The 20,959-nt window shown below is 37.3% G+C and overlaps 1 protein-coding gene across 6 annotated transcripts in view; it reads right to left on the bottom strand.

Moving 5' to 3' along the window:
* The window catches only part of LOC126856509 (uncharacterized), a 48,632-nt gene extending 28,104 nt beyond the window's left edge, over positions 1-20,528 (bottom strand). For 2 of the 6 annotated variants that reach the window (XM_050605061.1, XM_050605059.1), the window contains exons 1-3: positions 20,222-20,528; positions 16,754-17,643; positions 15,443-15,685 (exon numbers count right to left, since the gene is read on the bottom strand). In XM_050605061.1, coding sequence (XP_050461018.1) covers positions 15,443-15,685; positions 16,754-16,985 — 475 coding nt within the window. In that variant the 5' untranslated portion in view covers positions 16,986-17,643; positions 20,222-20,528. Of the gene's footprint in view, positions 1-15,442; positions 15,686-16,753; positions 17,644-17,965; positions 18,116-20,221 lie in introns of all 6 variants that reach the window. The other 4 variants (XM_050605055.1, XM_050605056.1, XM_050605058.1 and 1 more) reach the window with 4 other exon arrangements.
* Positions 20,529-20,959: the final 431 nt, after the last annotated feature.

Raw genomic sequence — 20,959 nt, 5'->3', positions numbered from 1 at the left:
TCTAACTGAAAGGGAGATGAAAATCATATATACGTATATGTTTCCCTAGATTCATCGATTCTTTTAATTAACACGGTCAAAAATGCATATCGATTTGTCGCCGACCTGATTTTGCGCGCTTGCCCCGGGATCATTATAAACGAGGACATTACGACTTTTTATCGCGTTCCTGCTGCTGGTTCCAGATTCCGACGATTATATCTCAAAATAGCTCATCGAAACGTATGAAATATCGCGCGGATACCGTGGCGGATCAATGGCCCCGTGGCAAAAGGCGCTGCGATATATCACGCAAAATATGTTAAACCATCGGACGACCCCGTGTATTGTGTCTAGGCTCCATTCATCAGGAATGACTGCAATGAAAAATTCCGAAAACGTAAATCCCGAGCGACTATTATCATTTAACCGCGTATCGTGCTCGCAGCCCGATCGGCGATTCCGAAATTTTTCCGAAGCTCGCGACTATTGTCCCTTGGAAGAATCGCGCCATCGATTCCACCGAATTAATTAATGCAAACGACACTTTGTTAAATTGAAACAAACAGTAGATTTGTAAAGATAGAGAACACTCTCTTGGGTAACGTGGAGGAAATACCTTCAAGGAGATTTTCCTCTAACAATGTTACCGCTGGTTTGACCGCGACTCTTAAACGAAAAACTGCTATTTTTCGCAAACTCCATTACGGTTGACTGTCCTAAAGTCTCTGAACGACTGCTTCAATTATTACGAGCGGAAAAAGAAAAATGCCGCATTAAAAATACAATTTTCCCCGAAGAAGGGAACGCGCCTTTGTACGCAGCCTTGTTCATAGAAAATTGTGAATGTCGAATTTACAGTACAATACGGCGAGGTATTTCAGTCATTTTCCGAGGTTAAATGCGCTCTTGAAGAAAACAATCGTAAATTGTCCGCATGTTGGCTAGAACGGAAACGCGTTAAGAGGCGAGTTCTCGGTTGAGAAGTCGGCGACTCCATCGCCACCTTGCTGGATAATTGAACGCCGAGATGAGAGAGACGCGTGCTGCAAAAGAATAGGGGAGGGGAAGGGGTAGCATCCACCCTTTGTGCCGAGAAAAGCGAGGATTGCAGGTGTCTGCGAGTTCCCAGCTTCCGCTATCTTTCCCGGCCTGCCGCCTTTTCAGAATGCAGCGGCGGCCAATCTAATTTACAGATGGATTCAAAGAGCCGCGAGATATCGAAAGAAAATAATTAAATGAAAAGAGGGAGAGAGAGAAGGAATGGCTACTCTTTCAGCAAATAAAAATATTTTTTGTAAGATCGATATTTTATGCCATGCTTCAATCATTTCACCTTTAATCATTGCAGCTAATAATTACTGTCGAATAATTAATTTATTTCAATTGCTAGATATGTTTTTTTATATTTGTTGTGGCTTTCTACTGTTTGCTTTGATAATAAAAGTTAAAATTTCATAGATAGAGTCATTCCAATGATAAGCATTATACGATTTGACAATGAAATTGTTATGAGTGTCATTATTACTGATGATCATTGCAATTATCCTAATACATAAATTATAAGCGGTGCGTATGGGATAAAATTATTAAATTATATAATGTAGATTCACAGAGATACATACTCATATCCATATTATTATTTTCTTAACTTGCTTTTATATATAATATAATAATCATTTAAATATAACAACGAAAAATATTCTATGTATGACATAAAAGGCAATTTAAATAATGAAAGATTGATATTAATTACTTACTAAATTAATAATGATAATTTATTATCTCAGGCTGCATTTTATGCGTTGTCGCTGCGATGATAATAGAAATGTTGTAGTAATATGTAAAATAATAAAAAAAGAGATGGCAAAGAGAGAGAAAATAGTGATTCTGGCCGTGATTCGTTCCGGGAAAATATGAAGCTGCGGACAGTTCCTGCGGCGAGCGCGATTGCTTTCATCCATCTTCATAATCCGTACGAGCAGCCTCATCGAGAAGCCAATCCCATTCTGGTCCATTATCTCTATTTAACTATTTCGTGACTGTGTCGTATCGCACGGACGTATAGATGATCATTTGACATTTTTACGATGGCAAAATCCTACCTATCGCATTGGCGTCGTCTCGGTACCTGTGCCATTCGGAAGTTCAGATATTTAGAACACTGGACCTTCAAAACTTTAAACCATTAGAACTTTCGAACTCTGTAACTTTGATTCTTTGAAAATTTCAATCTGCGAAACTTTGATACTTTGAATAGTTGGAATTGTTAACCTTTAGGAATTTATGGGATTTTGGATGTCTGAAATGTCTTGAATCTCATCGCAATTTTGGTAACCGGTTTGAAATGAAGGAAATCATATATCTGTTGTTTACTAAACATCTTTGCTTATATAGATTTTTTAATAGAAATTTTATCCTTTTTAAATCTCATGTATTTGCCATCATACAGAATAAATTGTAAAATCTTGAAATTTACATATTTTATACGATCATTCATATTTCATATTTTGATAATTTTCATTAATTTTCCAATTTCGCCGAGATCTCATCAATTAATAAATGTCGCTATCAATTAGCAAAATTATTTTATTTATATATCAAAAATTTGAAATTAATTGATCGCGCAAACAGACGACGTGACAATATTTACCAAAAATATCTTGGATGAGATCATTTACCGAAAGTACGCCAATGGACGGCTTAGGTTTTCGACAAGCTATATCGCTAGCGTCCGCGCCATTCGAGGATGATGCTACTGCCGTTGTGTGGCATATCTGACTGCACTTCAGTCGGTTGCAATCTGCTGAGTGGCATGCACATGTAACATTCATCCCACGGTGGGCTCTCTGGCTGCGCCGTCCGCGCGGCATTATGGAGTTGACCCGGTCATGGAAATACACCCTACTTCCTCCCCCTCTCACCCATTGTGCGAGTCATGTTAAGAGGACTTACGATGTCCCGTTACATGCCGGAAACTCCACCGCGAGTGCCACGATTATCTGCCATCTCAATCGATTAAACTCGCGCCGGCGTGTCCGTCTCTGTCATGTCTGTGGGAAAGATGCTGCCAAGCTAGGGTCCAGAGATGCGCGAGCGCCGGAATCTTCATCCCGAGAATTTCAAGAGCCCCTTCGAGACTCTTTGAATTTTTCCGCGTGTCCAAATATTACCTCGAATTACCTTTCGCAATATCTTTGATTGAAAAACGCTCATTCTTCTTCCTTTTAACTGTATCATAAAAATTTTCGATCCTCAAGGAAAAAGAGACCCTTGTGACAATCTATTTTTTCTTTATATTTAATAAAAAGGACTATTACTAACATCGCTATCTAACGTCATCGGAATACGTTTAACGCAATCTATGAAGGGTTGCTCCCTTTTCATCTGTCAAAATCCCGTTTGCCAACAATCTCTGCTATTGCGGCGTATAATCCAGAAAAGGTCCACTCTGAAGATTAAGACAAGAGCCTCGTTTACAATCTACAATTGAAATGCGTAATTTAACGCTGGTTAAGCGAGAATTAAACTATGATTAGCCGGAGAGAATTTGCATTACTCGCGCGTCTCAGTTAATTGAAGATAATACGTCAAGATCAACGTTTGCCGAACATGTCCGCTTCGTTGCGAGCTGTATTAACATCGATTAAATTTTAAATATTCGCCATTTCCGGTCGGGAAATAAATATTTTAATGATATTTCCCGGCTGTCGCCAGCTTATAGAAGGAATGAAATATGAACGCTTCCTTCGCCCCAGGGCACAAAAGAGAAAAATCGGATTAAATGTATCGCCACTGGCTTGTTATCATCCAGAAACTGCTTTTCACGTGACATTCAATATCATGGCTGTCGCAGGTATCACATTACGATATTATTACGGTTATTTTATAATGTAAACATAGTGGAATATTAATAATTTTTGATAATTTTTGACAGCAATTACAGCGAACGCAATTATTAATTTCAGGAAGCAGAGAGAGATAAAAAAATTTTAACGCGGGGGAAAATTCGAAGAAATAAAATATTTAAAATATAAAAGAGAAATTAAAAGATGGCTATATAAGAAAGTTTCAAGAAATTGCGGAAATAGATTGTTAAGGGAGGATATCGATGATCTGAAATGTTAATGATTCGAAGAGCCAAGACTACGACGTGCCAAAAATTTGAGATGCAGAAGTCTAGAAACTGCAGGAATCGGAAATTCTAGAAATCAGAGCCAAAAATCTAGAATGAATAAATGTTTGACGTCGAAATTCAAGGTGATGGAATTTCTAACAAGGCTGGCAAGACGCATCGACATTCTTTCGAAGATGTATTCATCCATATTCGTTAATTTTCTTCGACAAGTCGATATAGCTCGAAATCTCTCCCCGTGCGCGATATATTTCGCTTGCAGAAATTTTGTCAAAATAAACGAGGGGGTGTGGCAAGCGCAGAGCGCGTATCGATCTTCTCGGCGAGCGATACGTTTCGATATGTACGTGTTAAACAAGCACTTCTAGAATGCGATAAATAAAATTTGCGGAGCCGCGGAAGATTTTATCGAGCAAAGCTCTTGACCGCTATATCGGAGAGTGGAATACGCGAGGATTAGAGGGAGAGGAGGAGGTTTGGGGGTGAGAGAAGGATTGTTGGAGAGGCTAGCAAAGAGAAAACTGCGGGAGAGAAGCGCTGTTGGTAAAATAATAGGAACTTTATCTGGAAGTCTAAGAGTTCTCTCGGAAACAATTATACGGAGCGCCGGGGACCAGGCAGGGAATGGCCCGGACGGAGCGAGAGGGCGATATTTATATTCATTAGAATGTAAGAAGTCGGGCAGGGTGCAGTTAGTCTGGTCTACTTGGAGAGATGCTTAATGGAAGTTGCGCCCGCTGTGCGATACCCATTGCGGCCATCTTGCTACAACTAGAAAAGTGTTGGCTCTCGTTTACGACCGCGTTCATAATTCCTGATGCGCTTCCGCGATAAACCATCCCTCGATCTCAAGAAATCAACCACATTTTGCTGTGCAAATGATTGGAGACATTTCTACAAATTTTGAAATTGCGAAAAAATATGACGACATAATCGAATGAATATCCAATTTCTTGTAGAGAAAGACTTCTGAAACTATCTGTATCTTTCATGTCGTAATTTGTTGACGTTACGCCCGTTGAATGTGATCAGCGCGACAAACAGACATTATATTAATTAGCTTGCAAAAGAGCTTGCTAATTTCAGCATCAATATTCCGTATTCATCATTATGAAATGCTCTGCGTTAACTAATATCCGCATAAAATGACTTGCACAAACTCGAGTCGTGGAAAATGATGCATTGAAATCAGCGTGATGGGTCTAAAATTATGCAGAAAATTATGCGCCAATTCGTATCTTTGAACATTCCTGATAATTTATATATTTAATAAACTCTGACAATTTTTAATCGAATATTATGTTTAATAATCTGTATACTTATAATAATCTTTTACAATTACAAAATAATTTTTAATCAAATTAGACGAGATTCTTTCTGAAGTTACGCAAGATTAGAAACAAACGGCGAAAAGTTGAAATTGTAAAGTCGAACGCATTTAGTTACCCAGCATCAGCGAGCATTCCTCTCTCGTGTCAACTTTCCTCTTTCGATATCTTGAAAACTGATAACATCATCGTGCTTTATTAGTTTTGGGAATGTCTAAAGAGGAAGCCGATAAGTTAACGTTCGCGAATTTCCATTGCCGAAACTTTCAAGAGCCGTTCTAAAGCGATCCGATAACTTTTCCATTATGTTGATGCGCAAAGGATGGATGCTGGCAAAATATCAGTGAGCCGAGTGCTAGCTTTATTGTCAGCCAAAAGTAAAAATCGCCGGTAAAATAACGCGTACGGTCGCGAGTTTCGCCGAGACTTGCCTGTCAATTACCTTAATCCCATAAAGAAACACCGGTCGTATCAGTTTCGAAAGGTAAATCCTGCAACGTGTATTCAAGTTTTTGAGAGTTTGACGACTGAAGCTCGCGCACAATCGATATCGCTAATAATGTAAACAGGTGAAAAAAAAAAAAGAAATGAAAGATTGCAGGATTTTTTATACAATTTATTCTCAAGATAATAAGAATAGTGGTTGCACTTTAGGAGAAAGGATAATTAAATATGACAAAAAAATATTAAGCATTTTTGGAAAAGAAAAAATGATGGGTTCCAAAATTTGGGATAAATTTTAGAATCATTTGAAAAATTGACGTTTCCAAATCCAATTGTATCTGGAAAATGCGAATATTTAAGTTTAGATTAAGTCGTCCGCGTAAGAAAGGGCGACCGTACAAGATGCTGGCATACTTCTTGCCGGTGTAATACATCTTTCGGGACATTGCGATATTTTGCGGGGACTCTCTTCCAAAGCCGAGAGGAGAATTCCATTAAATCTTTCTCAGCATATTAGCGATTCCACGGAAATCCATTTGTGGAGAAAAGCGACTCCGCCCACGACATTTCGCGGTACAATTGCTCCGCGCTTATTTTGTCGGACGAAAACTTAGCAGCTGCGTCTCTCCTCGCGGTAGCGAGGATAAGAAGGGAGGGCAGAAACGATCGATGGTTTACAAATCGCGGCGAATCGACAGAGATCGGTTTGTAACGCGTTATTTCATGAAACGACCGAGCAAGCTCATCTACTGTAAATTCATGAAGCATCGATTTGTCTCACCGATGAAAAGGAGGAAATGGGGCGGGAGGGGGGGAGGGGACGCGTCGCGGTGGCTGCTTCGTATTTTCGTACTCGCAAACGTACGGAAATAGTCGAAGACGTTTCCTCCCGCGAACGAAGAAGCATCGTGTACAAGATCGATGGAAGCGTTTCCTTTTTTTTGCTAGACAATCATCCGTTTCAATAAACACGCGTAAAATCATTGTAGCGAATCGAAACATCTATCAAAATACATGTAATGTAAAAATAGCGTAAAAAGAAGAAAAGGATGAGATATCGAAATAGTATAGAGACAGAAATAGAAATAGAATAAAGCAGAGTGTTGAAAAAATTTATGCGAAAGGATAATGAATCGCAAAATTTAATTTGAAATTTTAGGGAAGACAGATAAAATTGCCTAATTATAACGGAACATTAATTTGTGATTAATGAAAAGCAATAAAATTTGTATAAATAAATTAAACGAATAGCCATGGGGATTTTGCCAAGCAATTTTGAAATTTTGGTAGAAGCGAATCCTGACAAATGACGCGGTGGTTTCCGTAAAGTTTTTCTGTAATCCGTGATTATCACCGACGAATTGCTTCCATTTATTAGCGTCATAGCCGATTGCAGCCGTTTCTAGAAAGTCGTCCAATTAAATTCTCTAATACCTCTAACAAGCAAAATCATTATCAATCCTTCCAATTAAGTTTTCTTGATATCTTTAACGAACTCACTTCAGGCGAAGCTAAAACAAATAAATCTGCCCACTGTAACGGTCATTTTAACACATGATGTCATCGAAAAATTCTTATGTCTTTGTATTAACGGCAATTCTTTCTAATTCTCAGTAAAGTCGGCCACTTTTTGCAAATAAATTTTTCTTTTTTAAATTAAATATTGGAATTTTAATTAAAACTTGATGTTTTATTATTAATTTAATTTAATATATTGTCTTTAGATATTTTGTTTCAAGTTTTCGAAGCTTTGCTCTCTTAAATTAAATCAGTGTATTATCATTGATAAACAATGATTTCAGTTATAGTATTATACTGAGAAAAATGAATTAATAATAGCGGCTTAATTTTCACTGAAATTATATTACCATAATTAATGAAACATAAGACTGCGGAATAAAGAGATAAAATTTTTACTGATTCTCAATAAAATTATATCATTCATGACATTTTCATTGATTTAATTTAAGAGAATAAATTATTTTATCGTGCATTATCGAGTTTAATTTATTCTTCAATTCCAGAATCATTTTTATAAATCATATATCTTTTGCGCTACTCATATAATTAGCATAAAACGGTCGCAGCAAAATGTTCTTTGGTATTGTGAATGTTTGTTGGAAGGAAAGAGACGGAAAATTGTCTCGGCAAGTTGTCTATATACTCAAATGGTGATTTTATCTTTAAAACTTTTCCTTCTCACATCTCGACCGATGTAATTACTAACTTTACTTCCTCTGGAGCTTTTCTCTCTATCTATGAAAGATCAGAGTTCGCTGCTTCGAGCAGTTTTTTTCTTAGTATACCTATGGATCCTGTTCAAAACAGGAAAAATTTTTTGCCGTTTCCTCTCTCTCTCTCTCTCTCTCTCTCTCTCTCTCTCTCTCTCTCTCTGTCTATTCCTGTCTCTCTTTCCCTCGAAGAAGGTGAATCGCACGGTTTGGATTTCCGATGTTAGCAGTCGACAGTAATCGAGTCAGGAGTCTTGCCACCGCGACCGGGTCCTCTCGTGAGCATCCGACGAAGTCAGTCGCGAATGCCTTACTGTATCCTAGGGTCGCTGGTCGGCCACTTAATATGGAAGGAAAGCGATGCGCCGCTTGCTCATCCCTATCTACACGCGACCAGAGGCCATCGAAGCGGACAGTAACATATCGGCCGTGCATGCCACGGATTTTGGTTCATCATTATGTAAGTCTCGAATCAGCAAGGGGCCCCATTCCTCGACCCTCTCGAAGGTTCGACAACCTTCCAGCATGAATATCCGTCTATTCAGCCGATTATGTTTAACCGCGGTCGCCCAGATATCGCGCGAGGAATCGGAACGTGATCCATGTGTTAATAGACTATCCCTAACCGAGTGTTCCGATCGTTCAAGGCATTTGCAATGTTACGATTTTGCGGATTACTTGTTGCAAATTTGCCTAATGATTCTTAAATTTGGATACAAATATTTGTTTGCTGAAAGAAAATCTGCGGTTTAAAGTGATCAATAAAATGTTTATAATCAAAATCGATTAATAAATAATTATTATAATTAAGAGAACATTTTTTCTCTTGTACATACATGAAGATTTGAAGCATTCTTGGTAGATGCTTCATTCAAAAGTTTCTTTCTTCGAAAACCTAACGGCTGAAAAGAATTATTTGTTCCCTTGAAAAAACTTTTACCGGTCGATGATGATGATCGTTCAATTATCGCGGGCGCGTAAATGAAAGAAAAGATGATATTTTCGTCTCGAAACGGTGTCGAAATGCCGATTATTGCTCCGGGGTGAAAAGCAATAACCAACACGCGGGAAAAATGAACGAGTTTTCCGGCGCTATATATAAAATTTGTCTAATGGTTTGGAGCGACCGCCATTCCTCCACTTCCCTCTATTTCCAGAGCGATACCTCCATTTTCCCTTTCTCTCTCTCTCTCTCTCTCTCTCTCTCTCTCTCTTTCCTTCTTTCTTGATCAATCTTTTTTTCTCTTGCTCCTTTACGTCTATTTTCCTCCATTGCATCGTTCGGCGCTCTTTCCTTTCAACCCGCGCGATCGTCGTTTCCTTTCGGTGCAGAGTTTGAAAGAACCGAAAATAAACGACGTGCTCTCGTAGCGACGGACGTCCGCAACTTTCGCTCCAGACGATACTTTCCGCTGTTTCTCGTCATTGTTGTTACCGGGTCTTTGTTTCTCGCGTATTGAAGGAGCTGTCGATCCCGCTGCCGGTTTGCTCATGTGATTTTAATAGATCCTCGAAAGCGACGAAAGTAGGTTACGGAAACGGATAATGGATATTAATGATACTTTCAACCAAAACGGTTCAGCAGCATCGAATTATATTTTCCACTGGAGATTTTGCGAACAATCTTAAAACCACCTGAAACTCGAGGACACTCGGGATTCAGGATAACTAGTACTCGATGCAGTTAACATTCAAGAAATGTAGACTCCAACATCCTATAGAATGTGAAAGTGCGCGTCTTGAATTCAAGATATCTCCATAAAAAAGAACTTATAGAGATTGTATCACATTTTTCAAGACATTCTAAATAAAAAAATTTTGAAAACTAATGCAATTATTATCCAAACAATTTTAGAATGTTATTTTAGATTTTAGAATTTTTTAAATATTTATTTTCTTTCTTATCTTATATATTTTATATTTAAATAGAAAAGTAATATAATTTGCAATTTGTACACATTTTAATCTCCTACATTTCTATGTCCTATATAAATAAATGATGCATGTGATGCGATGCCGGTTAAACGGAAGTAGTAGTAAAGCGGCGGAGATAGACGAACGAGAGACATAACTTTCGCGATACGAGCCATTAGACGCACCCTTTGAGAGTTGAAAACGCACACTTGTATTTTTCGAAACTCAAGAAAACGCACGAAGGAAAGCACGGTTTCACCTTCTGACATAACAAAGCCAATTTTTTGAGGATTCTCCGTAACGTCTGGACGGCCAAACTTTTTCGTGATTCGAGCTTTTTTTTCAAGAACATCGACTGTCATTGGCAGGCTTTTTCCCCTTCGGGATCTCACTCACCCAACTTTTCTAATAAAGCAACAATGTAATGATACATTTTTTTTTTATCAATCGGAAACTTTAATCGGCAATATCGATAAAATGATAAAATGATAGAGGCAACATAACGACTTGTAGAATGTGGAAACCGATATGTCATAAGAACATAAGAAGAAGCAATTGCTGTATTTTAACGTGTATCGATTCGTCGTCATCGCGTCGATGGCTATCTTCATCCTTGTTTAGAGTAAAATGATAAGTTATTTCTCTCTGCCAATAACACAGCGACGTTTCGCGAAAAAAAAAAGAGAGGAAATCCAATTGAAAAGTTTTGAAAGAAATCGTGCCACCGAATCCTTTGAACCGAGTAAAAGCTCCTGCCATAATTTTTGACGTTTTCGAACTTGTGAGGCTTGTACAGGCTTCTTATTCTAAAAACTTCGACATAGATTCTCGAATCTAAAATCCTGAAAGTCTTTAGATTCTCAGAAAATATTATATATAATAAATTAGAATTAAAGTTTTTAACAAATTTTTTACAAGATAAATATAGAAGAGAGTGCGTTCTCTATAAAAGTTTTTCATTCGAGACATATAATTTTTTTTATTTGCAATCAAGAGCAGATAAAAAAAAGTTTAAGTATATCTTATAAACTTTAACAGCGCATCCATCTAAGGGAGTAATGTGACACTTTCCTCGCGATGCTAATCATCCCTCATTTTTACTTTCCCTTCTCCTTCATAAACGTCGAGAACGGCGCCCATCGACCGTTATTCGAGATTTATGGCACCCTCATCGCAGGAGGTGGAAAAATCGGCCCCACGCGGCCATCTCGACGTTTTAATCTGAAACCGCTTGCGGCACGGTTGGTAAACAAAACTTATTCGCGGCGCATTTCGACCGGCAAACACGCGAAAAGCCGCGGGTCGAGCGATGAAAGATGTGTCGAGGCTGCGAATAAATCGAAACCGTTCGACCGCGGGTTAAAAGTTAAAAGGGCCCCCTCTGTTACGTTTAAAATATATATTCGCATTCTTAAATATTGAAACCTTACGCGGGGATAAAATCTATATGGACGTTAGAATCTTTTTTTCGGATTTTAAGAATATATGCATTTATGAAAGAAAGATTGTAGGTTTGCTCAATAATATCAAAGTCCAATAAAATAGTTTTTATAAATATAATATTCTTAAATTTTAAATATACAGATTTTCAAAATTAAAAGACGTTGACGTTTTTGATGACAATAAAAAATGTACAAGATTAAGAATCATGTTTTTTTTTTTCCAAAACATATAATTTTTTCTTTTCGATATAATTTATCTGCAAAAATAAAACATTTGAAAAAAATAGTAAAAAAATGATTGTGTTTCATCAAAATAAAAACTATGATTGCATTAAAAATATTACTCTGAGATTGTTTTCTGCAATTATTTTACAGCATTAGATAAACAATGAAGGTAAATAGAATATCATTTGTTTGTTCTACGAGTTATATAGTTTTCTTCTACTTCTTTTTATTTCATAATTTTATTTGCTTATATAAATTTGTATGTGAAAGAGAGAAAAAGAGAGAAATGACACGAAAATAAAGACGAAAAATGTGAAGCAGAAGGGGAGGAGGTTGGCTTTCAACGATCGCAATCCCCGCGGCGCTGTAAAATATCGGAAAATTCATTAATGCTCGATCTACGGGGCATAGTCGAATAAATCTCGTTCTCGGGTGAAGGCAAGCAATATGGCGTACCGAATATATGCGTCGACCGTAAGAAAGATCTCAAACGCCAGCTTTCTCACGTCGATATTCAAATTTGAATCGGCACGAGCTCTCAGACAATCCATAGGATATAAAAATCGTAAGAAGAGCTTGCGGAGGATCGAGGCTTATCTTTACATGAAGAAACAGAGAATGGCAAATATGCCATTGATTTCAATTGACATTTGATATAACGTTAGAATCTCCAGACGGGGAAGGCACCTCTCCAAGAGCATTAAATATTATTCGACATATTTCAAAGGGGACGATTATTTGCCTTCTATTAATTTAAACTCAAAGAGACTCCTCATAAGAGTTCTTTCAAATATTCGTTTGCACGGAAGGCAAATTCATGCAACGTTAGCAGAATAAATGATTTTTGTGCGCGGAAATATTCATACTCGCGAAAGAAAAAAACGTAATTATGTGAAAAGAGAACCGCATAAAACTTTTTCAGCTTTTTGTTTATTCAGATGCTTTTGCTCCAAATCAGATAATTTATTAAAGTGTAATTTAAAAATTGATAATTGAAATTAATTTATCATAATATTTTGATACACTACTTTATATTCTCTTCTTATTTTTACAATGTTAAATAATAGCTTAATCCCAAATCTAATAACACGATCGGAGCCAAGCGCATTCGCGTGAGATGCGAGGAAAGAGAGAGATCTGCATTTAAATAAAAAAAAAAAAACCTTAACAAGCGAGAGAATCACTTCATTCGAGAATGAAGTACGTGTATATGAATGCATTGTCGATATAATTATACGTAGTTTGACAGAGCGCTAAGCTCCACAAAGTGCTGCAAGTACGTATGCCCTTCTATCCCTTCCGCCCTTTCTACTTCTTTCCTCGCCCTTTCCCTTTCCGGATAAAACGCGCTAAAAGAGAAATTGGTCTCGTTGGAACCGTAGAACGACAAGGTTGTACAAAGGCTCGTGTTAACTCCGGCGACTTTTCCAAGTACCACTCGTGCACACGTTTTCCTCTCCGGCTTATACTCGTGAGTTGAATTCATCGGGCGAGGTAGTCATCAACGCGTTTTATTCCAAATTCAATGTGCAGAATTAATAGTAATCCCATGATACGTGTAATCTCGTGTTTATGACTTTTCCTTATAATATTTGTGTTAGTGGCTTAAATATATATGTACTCTACGTTAAAATAAAAATAAAACAAAATGAAAACCTTGAGTGAATCTTGCGACGTGCTTCCTATTGTGTTAAAGAAAACCACAATGACTTTAGCGAGTCGAGTATGCTTAAATGATAAACTAGTCTGTGCTGGCAAAAGAACAATTATCGCAATTACTCCTTTTGAGTTGAAGAATAAAAGGAGTTTGAATGAAAAGAATGTAATTGTGGAATTTTAACGTATCAGGATATAAAAATAAAAAAAGTTTTTTACCTACAAAATTTCAAGGATTTTTTTCAACTCTGTGCTAAATTTAGTAGGTTTAAATGCCAAGCAAAGATTAGTCATAAACATCGAATTTTTTTTGTAAAAACGATTTACAGTCGGCATGTATCTAAGCGATTAGATTTATTCTTCAATCTATTTTCTACAAATGACTCGCAATCCGGATCTCACGAAATAAGCAAGCAACCGCAATTGCGGTAATTGTGAAATCCTTGAACCAAGCTAGCTTCAAGGGGTTAATGTCTACCGAGAAAACGCTGAGGAAATCCACTGCCGCTTATCTTGTTTATCGGAGGGGATAAGAAGTACTCTCTCCAAACACTGATAAAAAGATTAACCTTGTCTGCACGTCAGAAAGAGGACGTGAACAAAGTCGATTATCTCCATACGTGAATTATCGCGCACACATATGTACAATATAATTTGTATCTCAAATTAAAAATGTTGACTATCAACTGTGAAAAAAAATTAATAATATAAGTTTTATATCGCAAATATATTTTTAAATAGAATCGCTCAATATAATTCATAGAAGAAACGTGATAAAATTTTAAAATACATGCCAAAGGATAGAGCATTTTGATTTGAAATCATATTTGGTCACTGAGGAGAGAGGAGGGGGAAGGGGCAACTCATTGCGAGGAAAAAAGTGAAAATGCACGGCTCATGGCGGATGTATCGCTGCGTGAAACAAGCGAGCTGACACGGTGCAACGGTGTGGTTTTTGCGAGCGATATCTCACAACGCAATACACAGAGCTACGTCCCCTCTCATCCTCCCTTTCCTCTTCTCTCCCCAGCCGCGTTCAATTCGATTTGGAATTCTTGCAGATATTTCCATACGCCCGTAAATGGCCCGGCGATACGAGTTTAACCCACTGCGGGCCGGACCGGTATTGTAAAATGTTGAATACGTCGCGATGGGCGGCGGGGAGGTGAAGTGGTGGAAATGGGGGTTGGGAGGGCGACCGATCGAGCGACCGGACGGAATGAATATATACGGACGCGGGGGTGCGAATGAATTTATGAACGCGCACGCGAAAAGCCGGGGGCCCCACGTGATCGTTCCTTCCATATCCCGTGACACACCGGCTGGCCGGTCTCGTAAATCGATGGCAGCTGTTTTACGCAGTTGACCGCGCGGAAAAGCCCGATGCGGAAACCCCGAACGCATCGGCATAATCGAGAGATCGAGACGGGTAGCTTGATCCTCTCTTTCCATTTTTGTATTTTTTTTTCTTTTTTTTTCTTTTCAAGTAGGTCGAATAACGCGTCGTATTTTTCTCTCTCTCTCTCTCCCTCTCTGCGTTAAAGCAAGAAAAATCTAAGAAAGTTTCGATTCAAGGCATGCATTTTTATCGAAGGTTTATTTCGCCCGCCTGCGTTTCGAATACGAGGATCATCGCATTCGCGGAATATACATATGTATATACAAAGTGTAAAATATTTCAGTTCTTGTTTTGTTTGCTTCTCGTTGAAATTGAAAACTTTTTTCCATTTTTCAGTGCAAATAATTAATCGCGAGAACATTTCGCTCCTGAATTGAATCGATTTTAGTCGGAGCAAGAGTGATTATTAAATTAAATAAGATGATGGTTTCTCTCTGGACTTCTTATAAGTCAAAGTAACCTTTTAGCTGATAATGAGATTAGGGAGAGTTTGATTAAATTGCAAACTTGAATTTCTTATATTTCTATCTAACTCCGTGGCACGGAAGCGAAAGTCACCTCTCGACGTAGTCAGACTTCACAGATTGAATTTGCTACTGCGGTATCAAAGCCGATAACTTCCGTAACGCACTAATACTACTTCCGTTGACAACAAAACCCTCCTAGTTCGTGTGATGGCTCGCACTCACCCTCGGCCTGATGAGGAGCGTAGATGTTGAGATACAGACAGTCTTCGCTCTGCTTTCTCAAATACGGCAGGTGTCTCTCCAGGTATTCGTACCTGCCTGGTTTCACCTCTTCCCGAAGATTTGGCAAGACTTGCGGGCAAACTGGGGCAAATTCCTGCGACTGCCTCACCCCTGTCCATGGTTGCGGTGAACGAGGTGGTGAAAACCTGAAGGATCCCACCGGAGGCTCCGCATAAGGAACTCCTAAAACACACGAGAGAGAATTGTTCTAGATAGACAGATTCTTTTAAATCTGCTTTTGATATTTAAATCTTTTGCGTGTAATATATCATCATTTAATATAATTAATATTTTCATCACAGAGTAAATTCATCGAAAGAGATTAAACTTTTTCCAAGTTTTTTTTTTTTTTTTTAGTAACGATATAAATATATTTTTTTAAATAAATTTTATTTCTAATACATGCACAATTTTTTAAATAAATGATATCTCTATTTTTAATTAACATAAAAATATAGTATTTGTCTTTCAAACAATTTAATTATATTTCAATTTTCATAGAATTTTAATTCAATTTGGTTGAAATCCATTCAAATTTCGAAATGAAAAAATATTTCTATACATCTCTTCTCTTTTTAATTTACTTTAATATTTTTAGAAAGTTAACACGCATTTTAAGCAAGAACTGTTTCGTCGAATGCGTTCACTTTGGATGATTACCAAGAGCGAGCGGCGTAAACTCGCCTTTGTATATACAAAGCGATGCACACAGATGCAACTCGACGCGTGGCGATGCGACTTGACGGACGCGCAGCGCGTACTCGAGCAAGGACCGAGAAAGCTGAAGGGGAGACGGCGGGTAATATCTGTTCCCGAAATACACGAGCGCGAGCACGCTCTCCTCGTTTTGGATCCTTTGACGTATCGGGACTCTCAAAGCGCGGATATGCAGCTTCCAGGAAACTTTTGCTCATTGACCGGAGCTGAGTTTCCTCCGAGTATCGAACGCCATCGAGATACCCTTATGATAGATTATTGCATACGAAATGTCGGCTCTGCATCAACTAGTTTAGCATTTTCGCCGGATTAAATAATTATTTGATCGATATTAATAGTTTGGTTAATTGTTTTTCATTCTTTGTCTTTTCATTGCGGAGAAAAAAATCCGAGAAAAAAATTCTTATTTTCAGTATTGAATGTAACATGAAATAAAGAATTATAATTGTTTCTATGGAGGAAATTACAGATTTTTATTCGGGTTATTAAATTATTGTACGATATAATTTTTGACAATTAAACATGATGACTTACCGAGAAAGACGTCAACCAGTTGCAATTTGTGATTGGTCCTTGGTCGGATAACCATACCGCGTAATCGGCCTTCCTTCACATGAACTTCTCTTGTTATTCTTTCCTGATCGTGAAATCGCTGATGATTACCGTATTGATTCCGCGATTCGCGCAAGTCGCGGTGCTCCGTAAAAATCTGCGTGCAGGCCAACAATAGAAGACCCACCATCTCCATTCGCAACATGTTGGACATTTGCTTTATGTTCGTGTATCAAAGCACTCTAAATATAGTTTAATGTGTTAAAAGTTGTTCCAACAATTTTTTAACTCTTTGTACAAAATTTGTAATCAGATTTCGAGATTTTATTTTATTTTATTATTAACTCAATATTTGCGAGAATTCAATGCCGTTGAAATTATCACAAAACACTTATTTTAATTTATAAAAAACGAACATCACTTTTGATACTAGAGTTCTTATGACACATGAAAAAAAAAATTATCGTAGTAAAGTACAATCTTTTAAGAGGCTCACAGAATGATGAGTTCAAGGCAACACGCGACAAGCAAGCTGCGACGAAGCACTCGCGATTGAAGTAAAAATAATTTTTCCGGCTGCCGTGAGACCGGATGCGAAGGGCTGGCTCTTTCGGCCGTCGTTGGAACTTTTCGCTCAGAAGCTTCCGCTGCCACACGCAATTGTTTGAAGTTACTTTTCCGCACGTGGAGTTCACATTTTTGTAGCTGTCGGTCGATTTTCCGGACGCCACTTGATTTTATTCTAGTTACAGTTCACTGCAAAGTTCAACATGACAATTTTCCTCGTACTCGTTTTAACTATGCCCGATCGACCAAAGTTGGTCCATCAAATGTATATTCAGCAAGATCAAACATATAATTCTGCTCGCTCTCTTTACATGTATAAAAAAATATTTTTTATTAATCAATACTTTGAAATTACGTAGAAATTTAAAATTCATTGACACGTATTTCAAAAATTTGATTAATATATTTCGATGGCCGTCCTCAATTCTCTCATTAATTGATACGCAATTAATTGATATATTTAATTATTTTATTGCTTGAAATTTTTTCACGCGCAATTCACATTAAATCTGCATGCGCAGACACGTATTCCTTGAATGTATTTAAGCGAAAATACTGTACCGAGAGAAAACAAGCTGATGACGATCGAAAGTCGCGAGAGAACGAGAGCGAGAGAACGAAGTTTACCAACAGGCGACGCGTTCTATTTGGGGCGAAGAGTACGTGCAGTCGCGCGAGTCGTCGCTCTCTCTTCGTACGTACGTTCACCCTTGTTTGTGCCGCCAAGAATATCGTCTCTGGAGGACATTGCCGAGAGCGCGCTTGGACCTTTCTCGACTTATAACGTTATCCGTCAAAAACTCCATTCCGCAACATTGCCATATTAAACAAAATACACAATCGGAGAGAGAGAGAGAAGCGTGATAAAATTTAATTGACGCGATAAAATTTAATTGATATGAGAGATAAAATTTTTATATAAAATATTTTTTTTTATTTAATGATTTTACATTTAAGGTGCGAGAAGCTATTTTTAGACGAAATATATTTTATGACATCGCCGGGGAAAAATATTTTGCATATAAGGAAACGTCGCAATATCTCCGTATACGACGAAATAAGAAGTTTGTGAAGGAACGATTCGCACGTCAAACGACAAGTTGTAATCGCGCAAATTCGATCATGACGGGCGAGATACATGTTTTCCAGCACATCGCGATAATAGTTTTAGTTTTATATTCACGGGGTATATACACGAGCATTTCGTAATTCTGACGTAATTTACGTTGGATGAATGACATTGAGTTCAAAATTAATCCGGGAAAACGCAAAAGAGAAAGAGAGAGAGAGAGAGAGAGAGAGAAAGCAACCAACTAAATCCGATATTTATGACATTTACGGTCCCAACTTTTGAAGACTTAAATACGCGCTACGCAAATTTTAGATCATATTAGATTTATTTGTCGAGCTTATAAAGTCTGCAAATCCAAATTTCCTTCAACGTAATATTTTCATGTGAAAATTTTCAGAGAGTTTAAAAATTGCATTTGACACTTTGACATAACTTTCTATGCAGAGAAATTTCATTTAAATACTTATTAATAAAAAATATATATGCTTTTATGGGATATTTTTATCGCAGAAGTTTGCGAGAACTTTTTCAACGGATTAATATCAAAATCTGTTTCTAATAACCAAAAGCAAAAATGTCAGAAAATATTACTTTTCACACTTGAATTCATGTCTTTTAAATTATATATAATGCCTTTTAATTATATGTAATGCTTTTCTATTTTTAATAATTTTACTCGCTGACAATTTATTTACTGTACATAATTATATAAATTATATATATGAAGGATACTTTGAATTGAAATAAAAATTGGTATTTTAAAAATCTTGAGAATGTACGCGAAAAGAAGCGCAAAGTGACAAGATCTCTTCTTGGAACTTTGTAAAAATTTTTGTGAGACGCTTCACGCTTGTGGAAAATTCTCCACGTTATTTTTAACGTTGACGATGACAACTGTGGAGCCTCTTCGTCGAGCGGAGCCGAATTGTACATTTTCGGGTCGATGCACACTCTTCAGGGTGTGAACTCGCAATAACGGCTTGATGGGCTAGATACGTTGCCACTGCGCGCCCGAAACTATTACTTTTTTATTTATATAACCATCAAATAGAGAAGACACATTTATTAAATTGTTTTTGGGCCTTTGCTCATCTTTTCCTTATGAAATAAATGTACTAAAATTTTGAAGAAAGAGAAAGAGAGAGAGAGAGAGAGAGAGAGAGAGGGAGAGAAAGAAAAAAAGAGAGCAAGATCATATACTTAGCATCTATATAATTAAAAAGTAATATATTTAAAATTTCTTATATTTTCATTTATTTCTCTATCTTTTTATTTATATCTAAAGTTTTAATATTATTTCTAACGAGCTCGGTTTTTTCTTTGCCGCTTTTTCTGTATAACGAGATATAAAATATTTTTGGCAAACTTTTATATTTCTTTCTGTGAATGTGTGTATGTTGTTGAAGGATTAGGGATTGAACGGGAGAGCGTAAGCGATTATTGCAGCAAATCCTATTTTGCCGACCGCTTGTTGCGGATAAGCTTATAGGAATTCACCGCATCCATCATTAATTCTTCTTTTTACCTTTGTCGATGTTTATGATAGATTTTCGAGAGGTGAGAAAATACCGCCACGTTATCACGCTCCGGTTATTAAACTCCTTTATTGTACCTCTTTCTCTCTCTCTCTCTCTCTGTCTCTCTCTCTCTCTCTCTTTCTCATAAAAAAAGAAAAAAGAATTCTATTTAATAAATTTTATGAAAAGTTTTTCTCGCGCGGTGATATATTTCGAATGATATCAAACTATTATGTTGCAACAATTTCTATTTTTAGATCCTCGCCGTAAAATAGTCGAAAATTAATTGTTTACCCTTTTTTGCATGTCCTAGAAAAAAGTTCAATGAGCAACGACAATAAATTTCACTCTCGCATTTTATATGATGATTTCTCTTTGATAACAACGATAAATCTAATCTTAATAATCACTTTTGCACAATCATCACAAATTGTCACTATAATTTTGACGGTTCGCAGAACATAGAAAAAAAATAAAATCTATATTTTCACTATTGTTGGTTATAATCGTGGGCGCGCATAATCTTTTTTTCTTTTTTTATAAAAATGATAAAAGCGCGTGTCGAAAGAGCTCGTTTTGTCCCGGCGAATCTCACAAGCAAACTGAGCCAAAGCGTGCGAGAATATTTCTAAAATTAAATCACGAGTTTTCGAACGAAGCGCCGCTAGGGCGAGGCGAGGTTCGAGCGGAAACTTTCGTTTTCGATGAAGCCGTTCTCGTTGCACGAAATTTTTCCGCGGATATGCATCTCGTCGACTGCCTGCCGTCTGAATACGGGCAGGTATCGAGGAAGAGAAGGATATTTGTACCGGATGCTTGTTTGCTCGTTGATCCGAGAATGTGAAACGCGAAAAGCACGAGGCTGCGCCTCCGTAACTCGAGATAGACATGCTTTCGTGAGCATGTCTATCTTGATGAATAACATCGCGAATAATATTATATTATTCTCTTTCTAAGCTCTTGGTAAATTTAAAAATTTTTTTTAAATATGTAATCCTATTATCCTAGAATTATCTACACTAAATTTTGGCA

The sequence above is a fragment of the Cataglyphis hispanica genome, chromosome 19 (assembly GCF_021464435.1).
Source record: "Cataglyphis hispanica isolate Lineage 1 chromosome 19, ULB_Chis1_1.0, whole genome shotgun sequence".
NCBI lineage: Eukaryota > Metazoa > Arthropoda > Insecta > Hymenoptera > Formicidae > Cataglyphis > Cataglyphis hispanica.
Note: the sequence above shows the minus strand (reverse complement) of the source record. Positions and strands in the feature narration are given on the sequence as shown.